This window comes from Macrotis lagotis, chromosome X (assembly GCF_037893015.1).
Source record: "Macrotis lagotis isolate mMagLag1 chromosome X, bilby.v1.9.chrom.fasta, whole genome shotgun sequence".
Taxonomy (NCBI): Eukaryota; Metazoa; Chordata; class Mammalia; order Peramelemorphia; family Peramelidae; genus Macrotis; species Macrotis lagotis.
In genome coordinates this window covers 647522698-647548298 of record NC_133666.1, presented here as the reverse complement: position 1 = coordinate 647548298, position 25601 = coordinate 647522698, and the positions used below count along the sequence as shown (strand labels likewise).

The window sequence follows — 25601 nt, the reverse complement described above, 5'->3', positions numbered from 1 at the left end:
TCTCTAATTGCTGAAGCTATCATTTCTAATACAATATTGAATAGTAGTGGTGATAATGGGCATTCTTGTTTCACCCCTGATCTTATTGGGAATGCCTCTAGCCTCTCCCCATTGAATATAATGCTTGTTAATGGTTTCACATAGATACTGCTTATTATTCTAAGGAACAAAGGGACTGCACATTTTATGGGAGCACATAATCACTTACATGTCAAGGTAGACACAAATATAGACCACATACAAAGCTGTTTTCTGAGAGGTAAAGCACTAGTAGCTGTAGAAATCAGGAAAAGTTCCATGAAGTAGGCAGCACCTGAGATGAGTTTTGTTTAGGAGTCAGAAATGAGGAGGGAGATAGGGGTGGCTAGGTGGCGCAGTGGAGAGAGCACCAGCTCTGGATTCAGGAGGACCTGAGTTCAAATTTGACCTCAGACATTTAATAATTACTTAGCTGTGTGGCCTTGGGCAAGCCACTTAAACCCCATTGCCTTGCCAAAAAAAAAAAAAAAAAAAAATGAGGAGGGAGGGTATACTTGCTCTTGCACCTCCAGAGGCTGACATGGACCCTACACTGACAGCACAGTAAAAGCAAGACTTATAGATTGCTCAGACAACTATTATCCCTAAAGAAAATGAAAATCTATTATGGAAAGAAGCTGGAGTCCAGTGTTAGAAATATAGTTTCATAAGTAACTGTACTGTGATGTATTTGCAACATATGCTGAATCACTGAAACACTGAAGCAGTGAATATTACAATTTTCAAAAATATAATTCATACTTTGAATGTTATTTTGGACATATTTTGTACTTTTGCTTCTTTGTATTAAATTATATTTTCCCTGAGATCAAATCTAAGATTGATACAGTCCCATCACAAAATTTCAATGGTCACTATCATTCCTATTCTCTTTTTGTGTAATAATAAAGTTGTATTTCAAACATCCAGAAAATAAAACAGGCTTCTGCACTAATCCAGACAAAAGATGATAAGGATGGTGACAATGTTTGTCATTCATTCTCAAAGAGGACCATGACATCATGGAGGTGATGCCATGACAAACGAATTAGATTTGAATGGGGGGGGGGGCTGTGCAAGGTCACTTTCTCCTCCAGAGCCAACTATGGAGATGAAATGGGAAATTTCAGAAATAACCTGGCAAGACCTATATAAACTGTGAACTATGCAAAGTGAAATAGGACCAAGCAAACAATTTATACAATAACATTATGAAGAAAAACTTCAAAAGACTTGAAAATTCCCATCAACATAATGACCAACCATGATTCTAAAGGACAGAAAAAAGCATGCTGCCAATTTACTGAGAAATGATGGGCTGAAGGTGAAGAACAAGACATACATTTTCAGACACAGCCAATGTATGTTTTGCTTAACTATGCATATTTATTACAAGGGCTTTACTTTTCCAATGGGGGAAGAGGGGGATGGAGTAAAGAGAAGGGAGAGGGAACAGTTAGGTGGTACAGTGGATAAAGCACCAGCCCTGGAGTCAAGAGGACCTGAGTTCAAATCTGGCCTCAGACACTTAATAATTACATAGCTGTGTGACCTTGGGCAAGTCACTTAATCCCATTGCCTTGCCAAAGAGAGAGAGAGAGAGAGAAGAAGGGAGAAGAAGGGAGAGAAGGAGCAGCTTTATTTTTCTTTTCTTTTTTTCCCCTCAAGAGATTAGATAAAGGAGGGGAAGGTAAAAGGAAAGAAAAAAGGGAGGAGGGGAGCCAGAAAATAAGGTCATTGAGGCATCACTTTTTTAAATGTAGGGACAGGAAGAACACCACAGAGCAGCAGAACAAGCTTTGAAACTACAGTTGAATTGGTATTTTTTTAAACAGAGTAGGCTTTGAAAATGTGGAGAAATCCATTCTATTTAGTGTCTGTTGGGTTGAGGTGGGGAGGGGGAGGGTTCACTGAAATAAACCATATATTCACAAGACTTTACAATGAGGATGGCCCACCATGGAATCTCTGGTTCACAAGGTATGGACATTTCAGTCACTTAATTTACTTAATACCAGTCTCTATTGCTGAACTATTTTCTGTCATCTTCACCAATTTGCAAGGTGTAAGGTAAAAAAATCTCAGAGTTGTTTTGATTTGCATTTCTCTATCAGTGATTTAATTGTGAATATTTGACAATTCTTTTGGGAATTGTTCATATCCTTTGCTCATTTATCTACTGGGAAATGGTTATGTCACATATGTTTTATTGTTTATTTATCTTGGATATCAAACCCTTAGTAGAGAAATTTGATTAAAATTTTTTTTCCTCATTTGACTGCTTCCCTTCTTATTCTAGTCTTTGTCTATGGAAAAGCTTTTCAGTTTTATGTAATCAAAGTTGTGTTATTTGCTTTTCTTCTATTTTTCAAAGTATGATTTTTAATATTGAGGTAACATTCATTTGGAATGTATTGTGAAATTATATAAGGTTTTAATCTAAATCTATTATCTACCTGTGTTTTTTTTTTCCCTTAGGTAATTTATGTTTTTCACTTTTTCAATGAGTTCTGTTGTTTGATTTACCCTTTAGCCTGTTCCACTGATCTATATTTTTTGTTTTGTTTTTTGCAAGGCAATGGGGGTTAAATGACTTGCCCACCATCACATAGCTATGTAATTATTAAATGTGGATTTGAACTCAGGTCCTCCTGATTTCAGGACCAGTACTCTATCCACTGCTGATCTATTTATTTTTTAACCAATACCTAGTAAACCCTTATCAGCTGATTCACCCGTAGGCAGAGGTAAACTCCAGACCCACTTCTTCACTGTTATCTCTACCCAAGATCCACCCCCTCTTTCTCATGTACATTTAGTCTCTCAGTGGCAGTTCTTGCTGCATTTGTTCACTGCTTCTGCATTTCTGATGTGAGAAAAGATGGAGGTAGGGCGGCTAGGTGGCTCAGTGAATAGAGCACTGGCCCTGGAGTCAGGAGGACCTGAGTTCAAATGCGACCTCAGACACTTAATAATTACCTAGCTGTGTGGTCTTGGGCAAGTCACTTAACCCCACTGCCTTAAATAAAAATAAAAAAATTTTTAAAAAAGAATGCTCCAAATCACTAAAAAAAATGCAAATTGGAACAACCCAAGTTTCACTTTATACTCAGCAAACTGACAAAAGATGGGAAAAGTTAGTATTGAAAAAGTTATGAAATACTAGGGTATAGTTGGTGGAAATATGAATCAGTACAAGCACATGGGAAAGCATAATTTGGAATGATGCAAACACAATGTCTAAATGTCCACACCTTATGAACTTGAGATTCCACTGCTAGATTTATACCCCAAAGTACCCATTGATAAAAAAAAGTTTCTATATACAATATAGGACCTGAATTCAAATCTGACCTCAGACACTTAATAATTACCTAGCTGTTGACCTTGGGCATGTCATTTAACCCTACTGTCTTGCAAAATACAACAAAAAAGTAAATGACCATAGTAATCCAGTGTTTGATAAACTCAAAGATCCAAGTTTTGGGGTTAAGAATTCACTATTCAACAAAAATTACTTGGAAAACTGGAAAGCAGACTGGGCAGAGACCAATATTTCATACCATACCAGATAAGGTCAAATTTGGTACATGATTTACACACAAAGGTTATGAAACAAATTAGGGGAGCAGATCTATGAAAAAGAGAAGAGCTAATGGTCAAATAAGAGATAAAGAAGATCAAGGGAAATAAAAAAGGTAATTTTGATTACATTAAATTTAAAAGTTTTGACATAAACAAAACACAACTGCTGCAATGCAGTCGAAATTAGAAAGAAGGGAAAACATTTTATAGCAAATTTATCAAATATTTAGAGAACAGTCAAATTAATAAAAAAAAATAAAAGCCATTCCCCAAATGATAAATGGTCAAAGGACATGAAAAGTAGTTTTCAGGATAAATAAAGCTCTTAGTCTTATGAAAAAATGCTCTATATTACTAATAATCAGAGAAATAACAAATTAAAACAATCCTGAAGTACTGCTTTACACCTATCACATTAGCTAACATGACAATAAAGGAAAATGACAAGTATTAGAGGAAATGTGAAATAACAGGGATATTAATAATAGGGATATATTACCAGCTATAAACTGGGTCCAAACATTCTGGAGAACAATTTGGAACTATGCCTCACCTTTGATCCAACTGGGTCTGTATCTCAAAGAAATCAAATAAAAAGGAAAAAGATCTAGATGTACAAAAATATTTCTAGCAACTCTTTTTGTGGCTGGGAATTGAGGGGATTCCCGTCAATTGGGAAAGACGTGAAATTGTGGTATGTGATTGTGATGTATGCCATAAAAAATGAGAGCATGGTTTCTGAAAAACTGAGAAGATTGAAATGTGTAGAACAGAAGAACCCTGGATACAGAAACAGCAATATTATAATGATCAACTATGAAAAACTTAGTTAATCTAATCAATACAATGATCCTAGACAAATCCAAAGGACTCGTGATCAAAAGTGTCCACCTCAAGGGAGAAATGTAGATTGGAGCATACATTTTTCACTTTTTTCCCCCAACGTGGCTAATTATGGAAATATGTTTTATGTGACTTCACATGTGGAATACATATCATTTTGCTTGACATCTCAATAGGTGAGGAAAGGGCTTGAGGAGGAAAGGAATTTGGAACTCAATATTTAAAAACTAAACATTAAAAAAAGAAGAAAGTTTCCAATACCAAAATTATATTGGCACTTTTTTGTGGTAGGAAAGGAATAGAAACAAAGGTGATGTCTATTTAATGGGGAATGGCTGAACAAATTATGGCACCTGAATGTAACAGAATATAGAATTCTAGGCTGTAGTGTAAAACTCAGAAAAGGATTATTATGACCTGTATTTTAACTTAGAAAACAACAAATTAACAAAATGTACACTTCATTATATTTTACTAAACATTTCCCAATTTAATTTTAATCTAGTTTAGGCTGAGAGTATGACACCTCTTGTCATAAGAAACTACAATTATGATGACATAGGAAAACATAGAAAGATTTTCCATGATTTGATGCAGAATGAATTAAACAGAACCAAGAAACAATATACGCAAGGCTATGGCAATGTAAATGGAAAAAATACAAAATAATCACAAATGAATACACAAAATTACAAAGAACAAGCATGGCTCCAAAGAAAAAATATACGAAGATATTCCTACCCCACTGCTTTGGACAGGTGAGGTCCATGAGTGTGGTACAATGTATATATTTTCAGTCTTTTTTGATGAACTGATCAGTTTTGTTGATTTTTTCCCTCCTTTTTCCTCTGTTCTTTAAAAATATTATTTATTATGTGACATTGCTATCTGAGAGGGGAGAGGGATACTGAGAAAAATTCTGGTGGCATAAAAAATAAAAGATATCAAAAAAAATTTTTAAAACATTTCTTTTATCATGATACTACCATGGTTCAATTATCTATGATTTATTGCCACAATATCAAGTATAAATGTATTTGCCTTTGTTCCAAGTTCCCATGACCAAAAAGAATCCAGAGCAAAGTGCTCTGAAGATCTGCTCCTTGTATGTCAGTTTTCAGCAGCTACTGGTTAGTCAAGCGCTCCAGGGTATTAAAAAAAAAAAAAGTAGGTTTTAATGCAATATTTCAGATTTAATTTCTTGAAATATAATCCTCTGAAATGAAGATAAAAAATTTTCTCTGAACTCAAAGTAATCATAACCATCTGAGGCGGTGGTAAGGTAAGATGCAAAGAACAATGAACTAAAAGCTGTGAGACTTGGATGCTAGGCCCCAAATTGCTCCAAACTCTGAGCCTTGTCTATAAAATGAAGGGTAAGACAAGGGTGAACAAATGAGAACTGGAGGAAGGGAAGGGGAGGGCAGAGCAGTGGGAAAGGAGAAGGAAAATCAGAACCAAAGGAGGAGAACAGGAACAAGAAGAGGAGAATAATTCCAGTTGGAGGGCCTAAATCTTTTCATTTAACTTTTATTTTTAGTGTTTTCCTTATTAGATTAAGCAGAAATAATAACAAAACTAAGCCCAAGAATAACTGGCAGCTTTGCACAGTATACAAATACCAACAATTTTCATGTATGTGAGTATATTATAAATATGCACCTCATTTGTTTTCTGTTGTACCACCTCACTTACACCCGCATGCTACATTTTTTTTTTTAGGATTTTGCAAGGCAAACAGGGTTAAGTGGCTTGCCCAAGGCCACACAGCTAGGTAATTATTAAGTGTCTGAAGATGCATTTGAACTCAGGTCCTCCTGACTCCAGAGCTGGTGCTCTATCCACTGTGCCACCTAGCCACCCCATGGTACATTTTTTGCTAAAGATTTCTAGTGGACCCTCTTGTCTTATAGATAATTGGTATTTTTTTTGTCAACAAATGTTAAAAGGATTATTTATTCTTTTAAGAAATAACTACTGTTACTGGAATACAAAGACATTTTAAACTGCAAGGTCTTTTTCTTCTGCTATAACCTCCAATATGTGACATTTAAGTTAGATCCTAATATTCCAGTGAAGAGTTTTACATATTGTAAGACTCTGAGCAATTATCTCCATAGAGACTACAATGGTTTGTTCAAGTTGTCAGAATGCCAAATGCATGCTTGCCAAAAAGACTATTTTATGGAGACCTCACACAAGGCAAGTGCTCACAAAAGGGTCAGAAGAAGTGCTACTGGAACACCTTGAAGGTCTCTCTTAAGAGAATTTAGAGCGGGGCGGCTAGGTGGCGTAGTGGATAGAGCACCAGCCCTGGAGTCAGGAGTACCTGGGTTCAAATCCGGTCTCAGACACTTAATAATTACCTAGCTGTGTGGCCTTGGGCAAGCCACTTAACCCCGTTTGCCTTGAAAAAACCTAAAAAATAAAAAAAAGAGAATTTAGAATTAATTATGCAGTGTGAGAGACCCTGGCACAGGAACCACCCAGCATGGTGTGCCCTCATCAGAGAGGGGGCTGCACTCCATGAGGTAGGCATAATTGAAGTCATTCAAGGGAAATGTGAGATGTGTAAGTTAAGAGTAAACAACCCAGGTGTTCACTTAGACTATTTGTGCCCAACCTGTGACAGAGCATTTACAGCTTGTATTGGTCAGATCAACTACAGTTCGATACAGTTTGTTTCTAACATAGAGTGATGTCATTTCAGTCTTTTTTTTTTTAATTTAAGGCAATGGGGTTAAGTGACTTGTCCAGAGTCACACACAGCTAGGTAATTATTAAGTGTCTGAGGCCAGATTTGAACACAGGTCCTCCTGACTCCAGTGCAGATGCTCTATCTACTGTGCCATCTAGCTGCCCCTTGATCTTTTTCCATAATGAAGGACAAGATCTCTGAATAACCAACCCCTAATAAAAGTGGGCACTTTTGATACCTGAGCATGTATTAGACAACAGGCCATTTCATTTCAAAATGTGATCAGTGTTTCTAGCCAGTGAACTAGGTTATGATTTAACCAGAACCTTTCCTAGGGAGCTCCTTATGAAGAAGAGTACAATTTTAAATTTTCTATCATTTCAGTCACATAATGGCTTTTCCAATGACATATGAAAATTACTTATACCCTCCTCCCCTCCCTAAAAAAAATGCAAACTTCCTATTCTGACAAGTAAGAATGCTTACAATTATTTGCAGTTAATAAATTGCAAATGGTCACATAATGAAGCTTTCTTGTATGAGTTCAAACATACCTGTGTGAGAAGCATGAACGCATTATCAGCTCGGAGATTTTTCTTTAGAAATTCCACACAGTGTGCCTCAAGAGCAGGAACAGCATACTTTTTAGCTGTATAAAGTGTGGTCATAACAGTCTCTGGTCCAATCTGAACTTCATCAGAATAAAGAAATCTAAAAGACAAAACATCACAGGCCCAGTGAAATAAATCTGACTGAACTGACAAACACCAAACTGTCTATTATGTAATAGCAAAGCCTAGTCCTCCTCATGTTGTTGTTTGTCCTTTCTTGAAGAAGACCACAACATCAGGGAGGAGATGCCATGACAAGCATGTGAACTGGATTTGAGTGAGGGGGTGCTGTGCAAAGTCACCAGCCTCACTTTCTCCCTCAGAGCCATCTGGGTCCAGTGACCAGATATGAGCCACAGCCCTGGATGTGAGGCAATCAGGGTTAAATGACTTGACCAAGGTCATACAGTTAGTAGATGCCTGAGGCCAAATCTGAACTCCCATCCTCTTGACTTCAAGGCCAGTGCTCTATCCACCACACACCTGCTTCAGGAATACAGAATCGGCCTCCAAAGAACTTACATTTTTGCCTGATGGGAGATGATAAAACATATACAAAGATAAAAATCATATAGTACAAGTGGTTTACTACAAACTGGAAAAAACAGGGGAAGGAAGGTGACATGAAAGAAACCAGGGATTCCAAGAGAAAAAGTATTCTGTTATTGAGGAAAGACTGCAAAATGTCAAATTTGAGAAAAAGCAAATAGGGTAGATATTAGACTTTGACAACTAGATCCTAATTCTATATATTAATAACAGACCATAAGACTTATAATGCTAAACAAAGGAGTTTGGGGTTCATTTCAGAGGCAATAGGTGACCACTCCAGTTCTTGAACAGGGCACTGGCTTCTCACCCAGTCCCTCTGGAGGTTCCCTGAGGGCAAACTTTCTCTTACTTTTGTCTCTGATTCACTGAACAAGTCCCTACAACACAGAAAGAACTTCAGAAAGAGTTGTCCTCAATAGAAATCATGGAGAGGAGAAGGAGGGGCAACAAGCCTTTATAAAATGCTTTACTATGGTTCAAGTACTAGGGGTAAAAAAGAAAGCCAAAGCACAGTCCTAGCTTCAATCAGCTTACAGTCTAGTAGGAGACTGAGAGAGCCAGAGAGAACTTAAAATGGAAGGCACTGGCAGCTGAAAGGACTAGGAAAGGTGTATGGGAAACAGAAATGTCACACACTGAGCTGAGGAATGAATACTGGGAATACAGATTTAGATGTCATCTGCACAGATGATCTCATCTAAGTCAGCAAGATTTCCTCTTCCAAGAGAGGAAATCAAGAGAAGAGGTCCAGTACAGATATCTACCCCCATTTAGGAGACAGGGCAGAGCTAAACCCTAGAGGAGCAGTGATCAGATCAATAGGAGGAAGATCAGGAGACAATAGTGTTTGTAAAATCTGGGGACACAAGAGTATTAAAGGGGAAAAAGTGGTTAAGTGTCAACAACTCTAGAGAAGTTAAGGAGAAAAAACCCTTTGCTTTAGCAAGTTAAGAAACTACTGCTAATCTTCAAAAGAGGAGTTTAGAGAAGAAAGTAGGGAGGAAAAGAAAAGAGGAAGGGAGAGATGAAGGAGAGAAGGAAGAAAAGTCAAGAACTGTGCTTCTTGAACATGTACCACACACAGTGCTAGCACAGCAATGCCCCCAACTACTTCCAGGAGGCCATCACCCAGGGAGGAGAAGGGCTGGGGGCCTTGGAAACGCAAGGGAGAGAAGGCTATTTCTGGACCAGGAGGCTCCAGGTTCTGAAGGAGCTGCAGGATAAGCCAGAAGTAGAGGTGGCATCTTTTTAAAATCCATACATTTGATTCCAGGCCAGAAAGAGAAAAAGGGCCTGGAACCTTCCATACAAACAGAGGCTCCTTAGCAGCTGAGATACGAACAGGAGGTGAAGATGGGAATGCCATCAGTGCAAATGACTTTTTCTAGCAGAGCTTGAGGGAAACAGCAGCGCCACATGAAATTTTTTTAGGGAAGATAGCAGAGAAGCAGCCAGTAGATAAGGAAGCAGATTAGAAAGGAAGATGGGATTCTAAAGCCTGCAGTGGAGAGTGAATCACAGGAATACTGTACAGCAGGGAAGGAAGGCCCAGCTGATATTCTAGACCTTGCTCAGCTCAGAGGACAGACGTCCTCTAGTGGAGGAGAAAAGAAAGAATAGGTGAAATTTGGCAAGGGATTTGAAAGAAGAGGACATTATAATAAACTGTATAATATATAATTAAGTGTAGAGTTGGGATTTCAAAGAGAGAAAATGAGGCCAGAGTAGGGATGGAGAGCAAAGGAAAGTTGGAATGCCTGCAAGTCAAAAAGTGAGACAAAAAATAGGTTTAGGAGGAGTGAGACAGAGGAAAGATAAATGGACAGGGATCAGAATGAAGAATTTTAGAATCCTGACTCACATAGTTCAAATTATTATGGGTGATTGAAATTAAAAGTCTGCCCATCTTCATGCGTAGGTGAAGTACAAAGAATGCCACATCTGAAGACAAGAAATTCCAGAGTTCTCTCTAAAAAAAGGGGCTATGAACACTATCATTGGCATTAAGGAGGTAAATGGAACAGGTCATGTAAAAATAGTAATCTTACACATCTGTTTATCCATAATCTCATCTAAGTTACCAAAAACAAAACAACCTGTGGCATAGGGAGAACAGGTGTTCTTATTTTACAGATTTTGAGGAAAATGAGTCTCAGTAATGGGTATCATAATTTTATACCTTAAGGCTTCAGTTTAATCATTTGATTCTTTATGCAAAAGGAAGAGTTCTTAATCTTTTTTGTATCATGGAACCCTTTCTCAGAATATATAAATAATATATTAAATACATAAAACAAAATACATAAAGATTACAAAAATGTCAATTATCTAAAATACAGTTATCAAAATAAATATGTGTATGTTCAATTTCAAACAATGCTTAGCATGGTTATAAATATATATATATATATCAGATTGCCTCCTGCTGGGGGAGGGGGGAGGGAAGAAGGGAGGGAGAAAAACTGTAAAACTCAAAACCTTGCAAAAAACAATGACTGATAAAAGCATGTAATTGGAAAAACAAATAAAATTTTTTAAAAATATATGTGTCTGGGGGCGGCTTGGTGGCGTAGTGGATAAAGCACCGGCCTTGGAGTCAGGAGTACCTGGGTTCAAATCCGGTCTCAGACACTTAATAATTACCTAGCTGCGTGGCCTTGGGCAAGCCACTTAACCCCATTTGCCTTGCAAAAACCTAAATATATATATATATGTGTGTGTGTGTGTGTCTATATATATATATATATATATATATATATATATATATATATATATATATATATTTATATGCATGTATATATTCTAAAGCAAACACCAAATTCACATACTCTAGGTAAAGAACTTTTGTGTTAGATTGATTTACTCAAAGTCAAATGTCAACAAAGGGATAGAAAGTAGGAATTCATTCTTTCTGACTCAGAATGATATAATAGAAAGAGCCTTAGACTGGCAGTCAGGATGAATTCTAAGTAATGATTCAACTAGTTACTAATGTTGTAATTTGGGACAAGTCACAGAATCAAATAGTAGGTAGGGAACCCAAGGCCCACCCAGGCCAACCTCCTATAAAAGAAATTCTCTCAACAAGCCCAACAAATGGTCATCAAGTCTCTGTGACAGAGAAACCACATCACCTAGAGGCAACTCAGGGCACTCTGGCACTAAGAACTGTGAAACCTTTTTTTTGAACAACAAACTTCTTTGTAACTTCTACTCAATTTTTCCAGTTCTTCCCTCTAGGGTCAAGTTCAGCAGGTCTAGGCTATCTTCCACAGGAAAATCTATTAGATATTGAAACTGCTATTGATTTCTAGTCTTTGGATTCAATATCCTGAGTTCCTTCAAAGATCTTTGTATAGCATCATCTTTAATTACCTCCCAATGCTGACCACCCTTTTCTGGACATTCTCTAGTGTAGTAATGTCCTTTCTAAACTATAGTGATCAGAATCAAATGTATTTTGTATGTGATTTGATCAGGGCAGAATAGAGTAGAAAATTGTCTCTTTCCTTGATCTGTACATCAAAAATCTCTCAAAGGAAGCTCAGATCATGGTAGCTTTGGGTGTTAATTTGTCACATATTCAACTTGCAATATATACTCCCAAACTCTTTTAGCAAAAGCTACTTTTTAAGCAGATACACCATCCATACTGTATATGTACAGCCGATTCCTTTAACCAAAGATTAAAACTTCAATTGTATCTTTGTTAAATCTCATCATAGAAGATTAAGCAGTCAATATAGCTTAGCGAAACTGTTGAGGATTCAAGATGTCCATTAATGTGCTAGCTCTAATTCTTGTCTTCACACTAACAGAAAATGTGATAATCAAAGAGTACTAAATCTACAACTAGAAGAGACTTTTTTACCTTTTTTTTTTTGGTTTTTGCAAGGCAAATGGGGTTAAGAGGCTTGCCCAAGGCCACGCAGCTAGGTAATAATTATTAAGTGTCTGAGGCTGGATTTGAACTCGGGTACTATTGACTCCAGGGCCAGTGCACTATCTACTGAGCCACCTAGCTGCCCCCTAGAAGAGATTTTAAAGATCATCTAATGAGACCTCTTCATTATACAGTGACAAAACTAATTCAGGGAACTTGATTTGACCATGATCACATAGGTGATACATATCAGAGAAGGAAATATGAACTCAAGCCCTCTAAAGTCAGTGTTTTTTTTCCCCTAGACCTTATATACATCTCTGTTCTTATTCAACTCACTGAAGAAAAATGGTGAATACAACAGGACCAAGATCAGATCTTTCACTATAGCTCACTAGGCTAAACTTACTAACTGTATGACTCTAGACAAGTCACTTCACCTCTGTCAGCTTTGGTTTCTTCATCTGTAAAACAGGGATAATAAAGCACCCACCTTTCAGGTTTGATGTGAGGATCAAATGAAATATTGGATGCAAGTACTTTGTGAACCTTATGCAAATGTGAGTTGTTATTGTCATTACTGTTATTACTAACAATGCTATACTGGCTCTTGCTACCTTCCTTTTTTAAATGACTATTTCAACTGATTTGTGCTCTTATCATTGGGAGCATTTCCCTTAATTATGCAGATCCTACTCAACCATGTCAATCCTATTCACTGTAGTCTATGTTTTCTCCTAAATTTAACATGGCGGGGGAGGGAGAGGTATCTCCCCAATATACTAGAAGTCTTAACAGTTAAGGATATCAATGGAGCATATGGGTTCTCATAATTCTCATAATTTGCTCTAAGTATTACATCATATTTATCATTTTTTGATATCATTTTATAAAACTGCAACAATGATCATGCACAGTAAGAGCAACATGATGATTGACTATATAATACTTAGCCCTTCTCAGCAATACAGTGATACAAGACAATGCCAAAAGACTCATGATGGAAACTCCATCCACATCCAGAGAAAAAACTAGGAAGTCTGAATATAGAGCAAAGTATACTATCTTCACTTTTGTTGTTATTTTTTTGTTTTTTTTTCTTTCTTATAGTTTTCCCCTTTTTTTCTGATTCTTCTTTTACAACATAACTAATTTGGAAATATGTTTAACATAATTGTGGGACTATTCAACCCTGACAATGCCCACTGGGTGATCCTCAACTTTGATTCTTCAAAGATGGTAGTGTTCTATGACTTAGTCATTCATCAATGAAATAATGACTTTTTAAAAAGATGAGCTTTTGTTTTAAACTAAAAATAAAGAAAAATGCTCATAAACCATCTCAATAATTTATCCTAAAATTCTGCCAGAAGTTAACATCAAGCTTGAGTTTGAAGGGTCTACCTTTTTTCCTTATGGAAATTGGGACATCTACCCTTCTGGTATTTTTCCTGCTCTCCACAATTTTTCAAAGACCACCAACATTGGCTTAGCAATCACATTTAACAATTCTTTCAGGATCCTAGAATATAGTTTCTCTGAGAATGATAGCAAACTAACTAAGGTAAAACTCCCAGCTGCTGATATACAAATTTTATTCCTTATTCTATCCCTTACTTATCATAAAGAACTTCTATTGTAGGTTGCTCTGTTTTAACTGGCAAGATATTTAAAAAAAGGAAATGAAGGGGTGGCTAGGTGGTGCAGTGGATAAAGCACCGGCCCTGGAGTCAGGAGTCCCTGGGTTCAAATCCGGTCTCAGACACTTAATAATTACCTAGCTGTGTGGCCTTAGGCAAGCCACTTAACCCCATTTGCCTCGCAAAAACTAAAAAAAAAAAAAAAAAAAAAAAAAAAAAAAAAAAAAAAAAGGAAATGCAAATACTTTGTAATACTATTAAAGTCTATTCTAACTGAGCTCTCTGCAATATGATCTGGGATCATGAACATTTGTACCTATTCAGTCCTCCTGAATTGGACTCCCAGAAACATGACTACAATCTCCAAGAAAAGAGAAGGTAATGGTCAGCCCATGAATAATCTAGCAGATACTAGAGAGACAGTGATCACAAGGACAACCAAATAGTAGGAAGATTATTATGGAAGCTAAGGGAAATCTAATCTATCAGTTTGTCACCTTTAAGAATGAAAATTATTGGAAGTTTACCCTCTACCTACATAACCTTTGAATGTCTTTGTCTCTTGCTTACTAGGAGTGGAGGGAAGAAAGGAGGGGGAGAGACAGACAGAGATAGAGACAGACAGGGGATGGGGGGAGGGAAAGAGAGAGAGAGAGAGAGAGAGAGAGAGAGAGAGAGAGAGAGAGAAAAGAGAGAGAGAAATGAGGATTAACAGAGGAAACAGAGTGCCACCTGGAATTTAAAGTCAATAGTGTTCTTTTTATTTTCAATGTAGCAAAAAATTCTATTTTATACAAACATATATATATGAATGACTATTTCTTTTGGTCATGCTGAGAATAGAAAGTAAGACAGTAGCATAGTGTAATATGCAAAAGTGAAAATAAACTAAGCTAGCTGAGGGAAATACTTCACATTCCTTAATGTTTGTCCTTCATTTTCCAAGAAGACTATGACATCAGGGAGGTGAAGTCATGACAAGCACATGAATTGGATTTGAGTGGGGGGGATACTGTGCAAAATTCACCAAGCTCACTTTCTCCTCTAGAGCCACCTGGATCTGGTGGCCAGATGGAAATCAAGATGACTGGAGATGGCCCTGGATTCGAGGCAATCAGGGTGAAGTAACTTGCCCAAAGTTTCACCACTAGTAACAGTAAAGTATCTCAGTCTGGATTGGAACTCCCTGTCCTCCTGACTCCAAGGCTAGTGCTCTATCCACTGCACCACAGGAAAAGAAACAGCAATAAAATATTGTACACAGTAACAGCAACACTCTCTGATGATCATCTATGAATGACTTGGCTCTTCTCATTAACACAATGGTCTAAGGCAACTAAAAATGGCTCATGATGGAAAAATGCTATCCATATCCAGATAAAGAATGGATGCAAATCTTTTTTCGCTTTATTTGTGGGGCTTTTTTCCCTTCTGGAATGTTTCTTCTATCACAATTGTGACTTGTACAGAAATATGTTTTACATAATTACACATATATAACATCAAATTGTTTACCATTTTAGAACGAGAGAAAGGGGGAGAAAAATTTGGAAATCAAAATCTTGTAAGAATAAATGCTAAAGGCAGCAAAGGTTGAGTGCCGCAGCCGCTACATCGCCGCCCCTCCCCCACCCTGATGGTAGCTGCCAAGGAAGCTCATGAGGAACATGACCCGGCCATGGAGAATGTGGATGACTCAAACTACGATCCACAGTTTGAACCCATAGTGTCTTTTCTGGAACAGAATAAATGCTAAAAATTGTCTACATATAATTGGAAAAAATATTATTTTTCAAAAAATGCTTCAAATCACAAGATAAATGTGAATTATAAGTAGTATAACACATCACCTCACAACTATTAAATTCACAAAGAGACTAAAAAAGTCAATATTAGGGAGGAGCCAAGATGGCGACAAGAAAGGATCGTGTCTTAGGCGCTCTCTCATAAAACTCATAAGCTAAGGACTCTAACTAAACTTTTGAGAGACAGAACCCACAGAGGGAACCAATGCAGCAGTTCTCCTACTCAAGGTAACCTGGAAAAGAGCAGAAAGGCTCTGCTCCCCGGGGTTGGAGGGGTGGCCCACCAGAGTGAAAGAACTTCAGCCTCCTGGAGGCAGCCCCAAGGCACTGGGGGCCGCAGCTCACAGCACCAGGGGAGTCTCCTGAGCTACACCCCGGGGAGCACCGGGCACAAAGTGGGGGAACAGCGGGGGACCTCTGCCAGAGCAAGCACATGAAGCCCAGCCCTCAGGGCACACAGCAAGCAACGTAGGTAAGCAGGAGCCCCCAGGGCATGAGCCCATTGAGCGGAGGGAGGAGAGTGAAGAGAGAGACTGCTGAGCTCTGTCCTCTGCCCCTGGAACAGGACTCTGGGGCTCTGACCACATTCAGATCCTGATCCCAGTCTAGGCCTCCCCATAGAACAGCAGGGCCCCCCCCCCACCTCAGCCCTGTAGCAGAGGGGGACGCATATGGTCATTCACAGACCAGGAGGGAGGACAGAGCCTCGCACACTGAGACACTTGTGGGAGTGTCCCAAAAGCTCAGGAAGCACCCCCAAACCAGGCCCAGGCTGGGAAAATGAGCAAGCAGAGGAAAAAGAGGAACACCATTGAGAAATATTTTGCATATGAGCCCAAGAAGGATCAAAACACTCAATCTGAAGATGAGGAAGCACAAGCTCCTGAATCTAAAGACGCCAAGGAAAACAGAAATTGGGCTCTGGCTATGGCAGAGCTCAAAAAAAGACTTTGAAAATCAAATGAGGGAGTTAGAAGAAAAACTGGGAAAAGAAAGGAGAGAGATGCAGGAAAAACATGAAAATGAAGTCAGCAGCTTAGTCAAGGAAATCCAAAAAAAAATGCTGAAGAAAATAACATGCTAAAAACCAGCTTAGGTTAAATGGATAAAACAGTTCAAAAAGTTAGTGAGGAGAAGAATGCTTTAAAAAGCAAAATTGGCCAGATGGAAAAAGAGATAAGTAAACTCTCTGAGGAGAACAAATCCTTCAGACAAAGAATAGAATTCAGGGAGATTGATGAGTTTCAGAGAAATCAGGACTCAATACTTCAAAACCAAAAAAATGAAAAATTAGAAGAAAATGTGAAATATCTCATTGAAAAAACAACTGATATGGAAAACAGATTTAGGAAAGATAATTTAAAAATTATTGGAATACCTGAAAGTCATGATCAGGAAAAGAGCCTTGACATAATTTTCAAAGAATTACTACAGGAAAATTGCCCTGATATCCTAGAAGCAGAGGGCAAAATAGAAATGGAGAGAATCCACCGATCCCCCCCAAGAAAGAGATCCCAAAAAACCAACCCCTAGGAATATTATAGCTAAGTTCCAGAACTCCCAAGTCCAAGAGAAAATATTACAAGCAGCCAGAAAGACACAGTTCAAATATCGTAGAGTTGCAGTCAGGATCACACAGGACTTAGCAGCAACTACATTGGAAGCTCATAGGGCTTGGAATATAATATACTGGAAGGCAAAAGAGCTTAGAATGCAGCCAAGAATGAACTACCCAGCAAGGCTGAATGTCCTCTTCCAGGGAAAAAGATGGACTTTCAATGAACCAGGGGAATTTCAAATGTTCCTGTTGGAATGGCCAGAGCTGAACAGAAGGTTTGATCTTCAGATACAGGACTCGAGGGAAGCATAGAGATTGGAGGAGAGGGGGAAAATATGAGGGACTTAATGATGATGAACTGCATGTATTCCTGCATAGAAAAATGACACTGATAATACTCATATGAACCTTCTCAGTTAATAGAGCAGGTAGAGGGAGCTTTTATAGATGAAGCACAGTAGAAAGCTGAATTCGAAGATAAAATATGGAATAAAAATGGAGTCAATAGAAAAAAAAGGGAAATTTAATGGGAGAAAGAAAAAGGAGAGGGGGAATAGGCCAAGATATTTCATATAATAAGATTTTTCTTTATTACAATGAGCTATTGCAATTATATGGAAGGGGGGAAGGCAAGGGGGGAATGAGGGAAACTTCACTCTCATCAGAGGTGGTTAGGAGAGGAAACAGCATATATACTCAATGGGGTATAGGCATCTGGAGTAAGAAGGGGGGGACTGTGGGAAGGGGTGGAAATGTGAATTATGGAGGAGAGGATGGACCACGGGGGGAGAATGGTCAGATATAACACATTTTCTTTTTTACTTCTTGCAAGGGGCTGGGATTGGATGGCCTGTCCGGGACCATAGGGCCAGGTGGATGCTGGGCCTAAGGGCTGGTATGGGGGCTCAGGGCCTCTTGACCCCAGAGCCGGGGATCTGTCTGCTGTTCAGCTACCCTACAGCAGAGTCAGAGTGAAAGGAGAGAAAAAATACAGTACATGGTAGTGGAGAAATACAAAAGGAGGGTGTTGCAATCATCAATGGCAACGGTGGAAAAATATGGAAGTAACTTTAGCGATGGACTTATTTATATCATAAACAATGTGATCCACCTGCGACAGAGTTATTGGTGTTGGAACAAAGACTCAAGCACATTTTTTGTTGTTATTATTTTGGGAGGGTGCAGGGCAGGTGGGGCTGGGTAGCCTGCCTGGGGCCGCATAGCAGGGTGATCTTTGGGTGTCTGAGGCTGGATTTGGACCCGGGTGCTCCTGGCTCAGGGGCCGATGCTCTGTCTGCCACCCAGCCACCCCTACTATTATTACTATTTTATTTTATTTTGAGTCTTTTTTTCTTTTCTTTTTTTTTTTTGGTTTTTGCAGGGCAGTGGGGTTCAGGTGGCTTGCATGTCACATGGCTGAGTGATAGTTGGGTGTACAGGGCTAGATGTGGGTTTGGGTGCTCATAGCTCCAGAGCTGGTGCTCCATCCATTGCGCCACCTGGCCATACCTACAATTATTACTATTATTTTTTTATTTTAATTTTTTTCTCTCCCCTTTACTTTATTGCTCAATCAAGTCTATATCTATGGGGAGGAGGGGGTATTTCATTTTACTCTTAAACAAGAATATTTTATTAATGTAAAAAAACATTATTTGTACAAAATGAGAATAAATATTAAATAAATAAAAAAGATTAAAAAAACAAAAAAGTCAATATTAAAAAGGCTGTTGGAAAATAGGCACCTTAGTATACTCTTGATAAAGTTATAAATTTATCTATTTTAGAAAACCATCTGGAATAATGCAAGAAAATTTACTGAACAATTCATATCACTGAACTTAGGGAGCCCCAAGGAGATTAATAAGAAAAAAATTTCAAAATATTCATAGCAGTACTTTTCATGGTAGCAAAACCAAAATGGGTACTATCATTTGGAGACTGGTTGGGGAGCACCAAAAGGAATGAAAACTATGAGCAATTCACAGAAACCACAAGACTTGTATGAAATGATTCAAGGCAAAAAAAGAACCAGGAGAAAAATTATATGAAGATTATAATAATGTAAACAAAAGATTAAATAGCAACAAATTAAATGCAATGACCAATGTATATTAGTTATGAGTATAAACAGACATTAATAGTTCTCAAAACAAAAATTGTAAATTATTAACAACTATATGAAAAAGGGCTCCTAATCATTAATAAAGATAAAATACAAATTAAAACAACTATGAGAATTCATTTCATACTTAAAATTCAAAAAATGGCAAAAAATAGGAATAAACAATGTTAGAGAGGTTGGAGAAACATTAATGTTGGTAGAGTGTGATTTGGTCTAACCATTCTGGAAAGCAATTTGGAATCATGTGAAGAAATGGATTAAAATATTAATATCCATTAATCAAGTGATTTCTCTTCTAGGTAAATTCCAAGTAGGTCCAAGACATAAAGGTCCCAAATATACTAACTGCATCTTTTCAAGCAGCAAACGGGAGCAAGGGAAGGGAATGTGCATTTATTTCTAAAGTCATTCAATTCAGGGAGTACATAGAGAAATTAACATGGCATAAAAAACAAGACATGAACCAAACTTCTTTTTATCCTATTTTATTCATTTAAGGACTGTTTGTCCTTAATTCTTCCTAATTACAGTGTTTTCCTTCTATTAATTATTTTCTATTTTTCCCATTTATAGCTTGCTTTGTATAGATCTGTTTGCATGTAGTCGCCACTATTCTTGAGAGCAGAGATCATCTTTGGCCTCTTTTTAATATCCCCAGAGCTTAGCACAATGCCTGGGACATGGTAGATGGTTGATCAATGTTGACTGAATTGAATCAAATTGTCAACTAAGTAATTTTGGATTTGTTTGCAAGATTTCACAAAGACCTAGTATTGCTTGAATAAAAAGAAATCAAAGATATAATGAACCCTCTCTCTAGAGTATATTGGGTTTCATAAAAGGAAATATCAAATGGCTTCTTCTCATTCTTACCCAGCAACTTAGTTCCACAGAGCACTCTAGTGGAATGATCTGACCTGAGCTTCACAATGCCTCTGGGAATCATGCCCTCTTTACTGATGAGGTTCACAGAGGTGAAGGGCAGGCTCAAAGTCACAAAGCTAGGAAACAGTGGAGCCAATATTTACTAGGCTTTCTTCTTTTGAAAACTACAGAGCCTTAACTGAAACAACTTTCTTTCCACTAAAAGCAATGCCCTGGTTATGACCACTATCCTAAATGCCCAGAATCTAATAACAGTTGGTAAAGAAAAGAAGACTAATGGGGTTTATTTCCTACAAGTGTAATGAATTGGTCACCTTATTAGGTGCTTAATAATGACTCACAGAATGTTCTTTTGAGAGAATATCAAAAGTAAAGATTCTGATCACCTATTTAAGAGTCAGAAAAGAAAAAATACTCCAAGACTGAATTTTCTAAATGCTTTCTGAGCTGGTTGGGAAAGCAACGTCAGGAACTCTCAACCCTCAGATGATAAGGGGGTTGGACAACTGATCAAAAGGAGATCATAGGGATCCCTCTCATAGTTGGATTTACACTGCCCGTACTCAGGATACAGGTCACAGTCATGAGTTGCAGTCCCAGGGGAGGGAGGAAATCATGGACCCTCTTCACAGTTCTAGGGCAGAAAAGACTGCTTGTGATTACCTACAGATGAGAGCACAGGCCAGAAGAGTAGTAAACAAACCTCTCAGGTCATACCATCTTATAAAAACTGAAAGTTTACAAATTCTCAGAAATAGCTGCATAAAAACCCTGAAACTTGGGACCTCAGAAACAAAGCCAACCTTTAATATAAAGCTAAAAGTCCAGAAATAGACAGGAATAATGAGCAAACAACAGAAAAAGATTCTGACCAAAAAAATTACTATGATGAGAGACAGGGTAGAGCAAAATACAAACTCTGAAGAAGTCAACAAAATCAAAACAACTATATCCAAAGCTTAAAAGAAAAATGTGAATTGGTCTCAGTCCCAAAAAGCAGATAAGAGAGGAAGAGGAAAAATTAGGAAACTGGGTTTAACACTGTATGCAGCTTTCAGTTCCATTGCCTTCCCTGTCTCTTCTGAGAAGGAAGGCATGTTTTATGATGTAAGAAAATCATGAAAAAAGTCAACACCTTGCTAAAGAAGGCATAAAAAATACTGAAGAAAATAACATCTTAAAAAACAGGATAGATAAGATGTACAAAAACAATCACTTAAGAATAGAACTCTTTAAAATGTCAAATGGAAAAGGAGACACAAAAGTTCACTGAAGAAAATAATTCCCTAAAAATTAGAACCATGCAGGTGGAAGTTAATGACTTCATGAGAAACCAAGAAGCAATGAAACAAAAATCTAAAAGATGAATAAATTAGAAGAAAAACTAAAATATCTCACAAACAGAACAACTGACCTGGAAAATAGATCAATGAGAAATAATATAGGAATTATTGGACTACCTGAAATCCATGATCAAAAAAGAGCTTGACAGCATTTTTTAATAAATTATCCAGGCAAACTGTCCTAATTTAGAACCAGAGGATAAAATAGAAATTGAAAGAGTCCATTCATTACCTACTGAAAGAGATCCCAAAATGAAAACTGCTAGGAATATTACAGCCAAATACTAGAGCTCCCAGGTCAAGGAGAAAATATTATAAGCAATCAGAAAGAAACAATTCAAATATTGTTGAGCCACAGTCAGGATAGCACAAGATTTCGTAGCTTCTACATTAAAGATCAGAAAGGATAGAATATGATATTATATATTATAGAAAGCACAGAAGTTAGGATTATAGCTAAGAATTTACCTACCCTACAAAACTGGGTTTAATCCTTGGGGGCAGGGGAATGGATATTCGATGAAATAGAGCATTTTCAAGCATTCCTGATGAAAAGATCAGAGATGAATAGAAAATCTGAATTTCAAATTACAAAAGTCAAGAGAAGCAGGAAAAGAGAAATCAAAAGAGATTGAATAAGATTGAGCTATTTCCATTCCTACATGGGAAGATAATACCTGTAACTTCTAAGTAGAACTTTCAAATTAATACGTTATTATATAAATATTGTATCTGTTTTCTAATTATATACAATAGCTTCTACCTCTCATTTTGAATTTTACATTTTACAATTTTTCTCCCACCCTCCCTTCCCTCCTCCCTCCCCCCCCACAGAGGGGAATCTGATAATCTCTACATCAAATTAATATATTAGAGGAGTATACAGTGACAGAGGGCACAGGTCTGAGTTGAACGTGATAGGACAATAACCTAAAAAAATAAAGGGTGAGAAAGAAGAATCCACTGGGGTAAGGGGAAAAGGAAAGGTAGGATGAAGTGAGTTATCTTACATGAAGTAAGTGCAAAAGAGTTTTACAGTGGAAGAGAAGATAGGGAGGAGAGGTAGTACATCAATCTTACTCTCATCATAACTGACTCAAAGAGGGAGTAAACATACACATTCAGTTGAGTGTACACAGCTATTCTATGCTATAGGAAAGTAGTAGAGGAAAAGGATAAGGGGAAACCCTAACAGAAAAAAGGGTATATCAGGGAAGGCAGCAGTCAGAAGCAAAACACTTATGAGGATGGAGAGAGACAGAGAGAGAGAGAAGGATAAATGGGGGAAAAACAGGATGAAAGGAAATTCAGTTAGTAAAAATAACTCTGAAAAAAAATTTACAGAAATTTTCTCTGATAAAGGTCTCATTTCTCAAATATATAGAGAACTGAGTCAACTTCATTAAAAAATAAGGGTCAATCCCTAGTTGATAAATGGTCAAAGCATATGAACAGGCAGTTTTCAGAAAATTATTCAAAGTTATCTTCAGGCATATGAAAAAATGCCATAAATTACTATTGATTAGAGAAATTTGAATTAAAACAATTCTGAGGTACCAACCACCAACTACCAGATTGGCTAATATGACAAAAAAGATAAATAACAAATGATGGAGGGGATTTTGGAAAACTGAGACATTAATGCATTGTTAGTGAAGTTGTATATTGACAACCATTCTGTAGAGTAATTTGGAACTACGCCCAAAAGTTTTCATACCCTTTGACTCAATAATACTTCTATCACATCCCAAAGTGATAAAAAACAAAAAGGAAAAGAGCCTATATATGCAAAAATGTTTTGAGAACTCCTTTTGTGGTGGTTGAGAATTAGAAATTGAGATGATGTCCATCAATTGGGGAACAGTAGAACAAATTGTTATGATTGCAGAAATGACAAGCAAGATGCTCTCAGAAAACTTGGAAAGACTCACATGAATTGATGCAAAAGGAACTGAGCAAAAGTAGAATACTGACCACAGTAAAAGCAATACTGAATGATGGATTAACTAAATGACTTAGCTATTCTCAGCAATACAATGATCCTATACAATTCTAAAGGACTTGGGATGAAAAATGCTATCCGTCTCTACAAAAAGAACTGACAGGAGTGTGAATACAGATCAAAGCATACTTTTTTAAATTTTTATTTTTCTTGGCTTTGTTTTTTGTCTGTTTTCTTTCATGACATGACTAATATGGAAATATGTTCTACATAACCATACATGTATAACCTATATCAAATTTGGATCAATCAAAATCAAAATCCAAAATCTGGACAATCAAAATTTTCTAAAAATCAATGTTAATAATTGGCTTTACATGTAAGTGGGAGGAAAAGAAAATATTAAATAAAAAGACAAAAAAAGCTTTCTGGCTGGTAAAATTTAAGTACCAAAACTACATAGCATACTTTTTAGCTATCTAGGAGCATTCCCTGAAAAGTACTTTTAGCCTTATAGCATTTCATAGGGTTTAAATACAGATTTCCATTGCTAATATACAATACAAAATGAACAACTTATTTCACAGTTAACAAGAGAATCTATTTCAATATTAGGAAAAGACCTTATAAATAACTACCACTGTCAGGGTACCAGTATTTATTCCCAGTCCAAAATCAAGCAAAGTATTTCACTAGAAATTAAAACACATGAAACAAATTCTTCAACTAATAGGGTTGGAAGAAATCTTCAAGGATTATTAACCCCCTTTTCTTCACTTCAGAGGTATGAGGTAGTTGAGGCCAAGGGAGATGAAGCAATTTACCCAGCTAGTTAATGACAGCATCAGGGTTGGAATCCAAACAGGAGCATCTTTTTTGCTATTCCACCCTTTGCAGCAGGGTTCAGATTGTCCAGTTTTTTCCCTACAATATTTTCAGTAAAAGATTTTTGGTAAATTATATCACTGTCAACAATTCTCTAACTCTACAGTTAGCAGAAGAGTACAACAGGACTATAAAGGCTTACTTGAGTAAAGCTAAGAAAGCAGCAGGTTCCACATCTGGCAGTTCAATTTCTGTAGAAGTTGTGGCCATTCCACCATTAAACATTGCATCGAAGACAGCGCTGCCCACAGCCAACACAAACCTAACATTCAAAAAGAGAGAAAAAAAAGACTATTAAGATTTCCATTCTTTTATCTGCACTGAAATATTACCAAAATATCTATGCTCATTACTCTCTTGTGCCCCCAGTTGAGCTTTGCAAGAAAAGAAGGTTAATGGTTTACACCCATATCTTTATTAGAGAATTTTAAGTTGTTTTATTTGTGAACACTTCCAAAGACATGAAGAGTGTGCACCTGACCATGTGAAAAGCTTTTCCAGGGCAGGGGCTGCCCTTTTGATACACCCCCCGCCCCCACATACACACACACAGAGCATTTAGTGAAATGTACTCAAGATGAATGATGTACAAGATGATTGCTGAACAAAATAAAACAACTCTGAGGTACCATCCTATTTCTATCAGATTGACTAACATGACTGAAAAGGATAATGGCAAATACTGAAATGAATGTGGAATGCATTGCTGATAGAATTGTGAACTGGTGCTCCTTTTACAGAGAACATTTGAATCCCAAAGAGATAAAAGAAAATGGAAAAGGAACTCTATGTACAAAAAGTACTTAGAGGAGCTCTTGTTTCCAAAAAATTGCAAATTGATGCCCATCAGGCTGAATAAGCTGTGGTATATGATTGTGATGGAATATTATTGTGCTATAATAAATGACAAGTAAGATAGCTTCAGAAAACCCTGGGAAAACATATGAACTGATGCAAAGTGAAATCAGTAGAACCATGAGAATACTGTACAGACAGTAACAGCAATATAGCTTGTGATCAATACAGCAATCTATAATTTCAAAAGCGTCATGAAGAGAAATGCTATCTACTTCTAGAGAGAGAGAAAGCTGATAAACTTTGAAACATACTTTTTTAAACCTATTTTTCTTGATTTTTTTTGTTTTTGCAACATGGCTGATAAAATATTTTGCATGACCTCACATGTATAATTTGTTATCACATAGCTTGCCTGCCTTCTTCTCAATGG

General features: G+C 37.2%; 1 protein-coding gene across 1 annotated transcript in view; it reads right to left on the bottom strand.

The window, feature by feature from the left end:
* BTBD2 (BTB domain containing 2) overlaps nt 1-25601 on the bottom strand; it is a 60766-nt gene that overhangs the window by 13290 nt on the left and 21875 nt on the right. The window contains exons 2-3 of the mRNA XM_074204654.1: nt 24516-24635; nt 7699-7855 (exon numbers count right to left, since the gene is read on the bottom strand). Coding sequence (XP_074060755.1) covers nt 7699-7855; nt 24516-24635 — 277 coding nt within the window. The remainder of the gene's footprint in view (nt 1-7698; nt 7856-24515; nt 24636-25601) is intronic.